The sequence below is a fragment of the Penicillium daleae genome (assembly GCF_028827525.1).
Source record: "Penicillium daleae strain IBT 16125 chromosome Unknown utg000002l_segment0_segment0, whole genome shotgun sequence".
In the NCBI taxonomy this organism is placed as follows: Eukaryota; Fungi; Ascomycota; class Eurotiomycetes; order Eurotiales; family Aspergillaceae; genus Penicillium; species Penicillium daleae.
In genome coordinates, this window is record NW_026623150.1 from 5,000,411 (window position 1) to 5,002,777 (window position 2,367).

A 2,367-nucleotide genomic window follows, 5' to 3' on the forward strand; every position below is an offset into this window, starting at 1 on the left:
ACCTTGTTCTTATTATTATATTAATTATACTTACGTGTATCTTTGATATTAGACATCCTAAATGAGATAATTGAACTTGGGGTCTCAAAGAAACCCCTAAACGGATGAATACTTTACCCCCTCCACGAATGCGACTATTTGCCATACAAAAGCAATATGGAACAGTCCTAAATTAGATATAGAGGTACTTCGCCAGAGCAGCGATTAAGCCTGATTCCTCGACATAATTTCATGGTCATGCTTTTTATACAGTTCAATTATCTATTGGTTTATACACACGCATTGCCACAGGTCCGGAGTATATTGTTAACTAAAGTACTGGTCACTCTTTAAATGCTCTCGATCTGCCTTGTCACTACTGCCGCCTAGAATCAACCTAGATTGTTTCATAGGCACACAATGATTGACCCGGTCTTCATTTTGGCTCTGCACAGATGAAGTTTGTGCCGTTGCTAGAAGATGAAACGAAGTCGCTCTGAAGATCTTTTGTGCCCTGGATACCATTGGGGTAATAATTCAAAATAGCACTGCTCTCAAAAAGTGTCTTGACTGCACTGGTGCATGTGTTGTCTGTAGCGTATGAAGACACAGGTTTGTTAACTCCTGAGGCATCATTCCCGGTAACCTAAAGGTATCATCAGTTGAGTGCTTGAAGAATAAAAGATCATAAAACATACCGTGAGGCCGTTGGACCATCCATTTATGGGGATCGCGAATGCAATGTTTCCAGAAAGCTTGTTGCCAGTGACTGTGGTAGGGCCCTTGTAAAAGTAAGGGCTTCTGCAAGGACCCGACCAAGTACAAGCGCCAATGGCTATACCAGATCCAAACAACTTGCGGCCCTGAATTGTGTTGTCGGTCACTTTTACATTGGCATAGTTTCCATCGTATGTGTCATCCACGAGATTGATAGCACCGAAACTCAGATCAGTCTCGGATGAGATAATTGTGTTCCTAGTGACGGTTGTGCCAGGGGCCCCAAAGATGACAATACCACCATCCGTAGGAGAGTCAATCTAGTAAATCATATTAGATGTGTAGATTAGGTAGGAGACTAGGTAGACGAACAGTATTGCCAGAAACCTCTGAGGCGGTGCAAGCAAATGAGATCCCATCTGCCCACTGACCCTGGCCAGCTGAATTGGTACCAGAATGACCGCATGGACCAATATCATTGTTGGTGACAGTAGCGTTCCGGCAGCCACTGTCACCACTCTCGGTGACATGCAAGCAGCTCCAGCCACGAGGATTGCGGGAGGCGACATGATCAATTATTTGACCATTGCTAGTACCTCCTAACTCGATGTTCGCTCCTCCTGCAAAGCTTTTAGTATATCATCTTTCCACCAATAGACCTTCCTTTCTCCGTGCCATAAATACTGGTTAATCTTACCATTGTGCAAGTAGCCAGCATTTGGCCGGTTCCCATCAACTTGAATGTTTCTAACTTTGACACCGTCGTAACCTGCCCCCGAAATCAAAGTAGACACACTACTTCCCTTAGCGACCTGGAGGGTAGCACGTGTATTGCCAGTAGGATACCCTTTTGTGGAAATTTCCTGGTTTGCAGCCGTAAACTTGACGGAGTCGGTTATTGAAAGTACCGCATTAGCACAGAGCTGAACGACTGTGCCAGTACCCCCGGAGCTGAATGCGTTGTTGATATTGGTTTGGTCCCCAGATGAGATGCATGCCGCATAAGTGCCTGAAGCAAGAATAAGAGTTACGAGGAGTCGATGCATTTTGATTGGACAAAAGAACACTAAAGATAAAGTCACAATTGATGCTTCAATAATGTGTGGGGTTAGATTTCAAGTTCGGCTCGGCTTGGGCGGTTGCAACAGCCTATTTATACTCTAGTTCCGTAACTATTCTAACCCTTTGTCCTGATGGTTAAATTTGGGGTTCAAAGGCTACATTTGCCAGATTAGAAGCTGAAACATAAGGGCTTGCATATGGGTAAAATGGGTCAAGATCCTACCCAATTGCTATCAGTATACGTACTCCCTAGCAAATAATTCATCGCAATGCAACATATCAATGTTACTCAAGACACTCTAATGCTGAAAACAGGAGCCTATTCTCTGATCCATCTAGGAAATTGGCATCTAACTCGGCAATCACGAGTTTAACTTAATTACCAAGGTAATATAGGTCCATAGTCGGTGTTAAATTTTAGCCCCAACGTTCTATGGACCTATAGAAACCCGAGAACATCTCATGGAGCAAAAAGAGGGAATCCGGATTCTGAGGAAACTTGATCCCGCCGGTAAATGAACCCGAAGATTGCAACTAACTAAGCATTATTTTGTTATTATTGCTCAATCTTCATCTCGGGAGGACCAGAATTCGGCAAAATGTCCGATG

The 2,367-nt window shown here is 43.8% G+C and overlaps 1 protein-coding gene across 1 annotated transcript; it reads right to left on the reverse strand.

The window, feature by feature from the left end:
- Positions 1-415: 415 nt before the first annotated feature.
- On the reverse strand, positions 416-1,742 carry N7458_002717 (right-handed parallel beta-helix repeat-containing protein; the record flags this gene model as incomplete). The annotated part of the gene is made up of 4 exons (XM_056906100.1): positions 416-625; positions 678-1,016; positions 1,069-1,316; positions 1,394-1,742. The coding sequence occupies 4 exons, from the start codon at positions 1,740-1,742 to the stop codon at positions 416-418; spliced, it is 1,146 nt and encodes a 381-aa protein (XP_056770207.1).
- Positions 1,743-2,367: the final 625 nt, after the last annotated feature.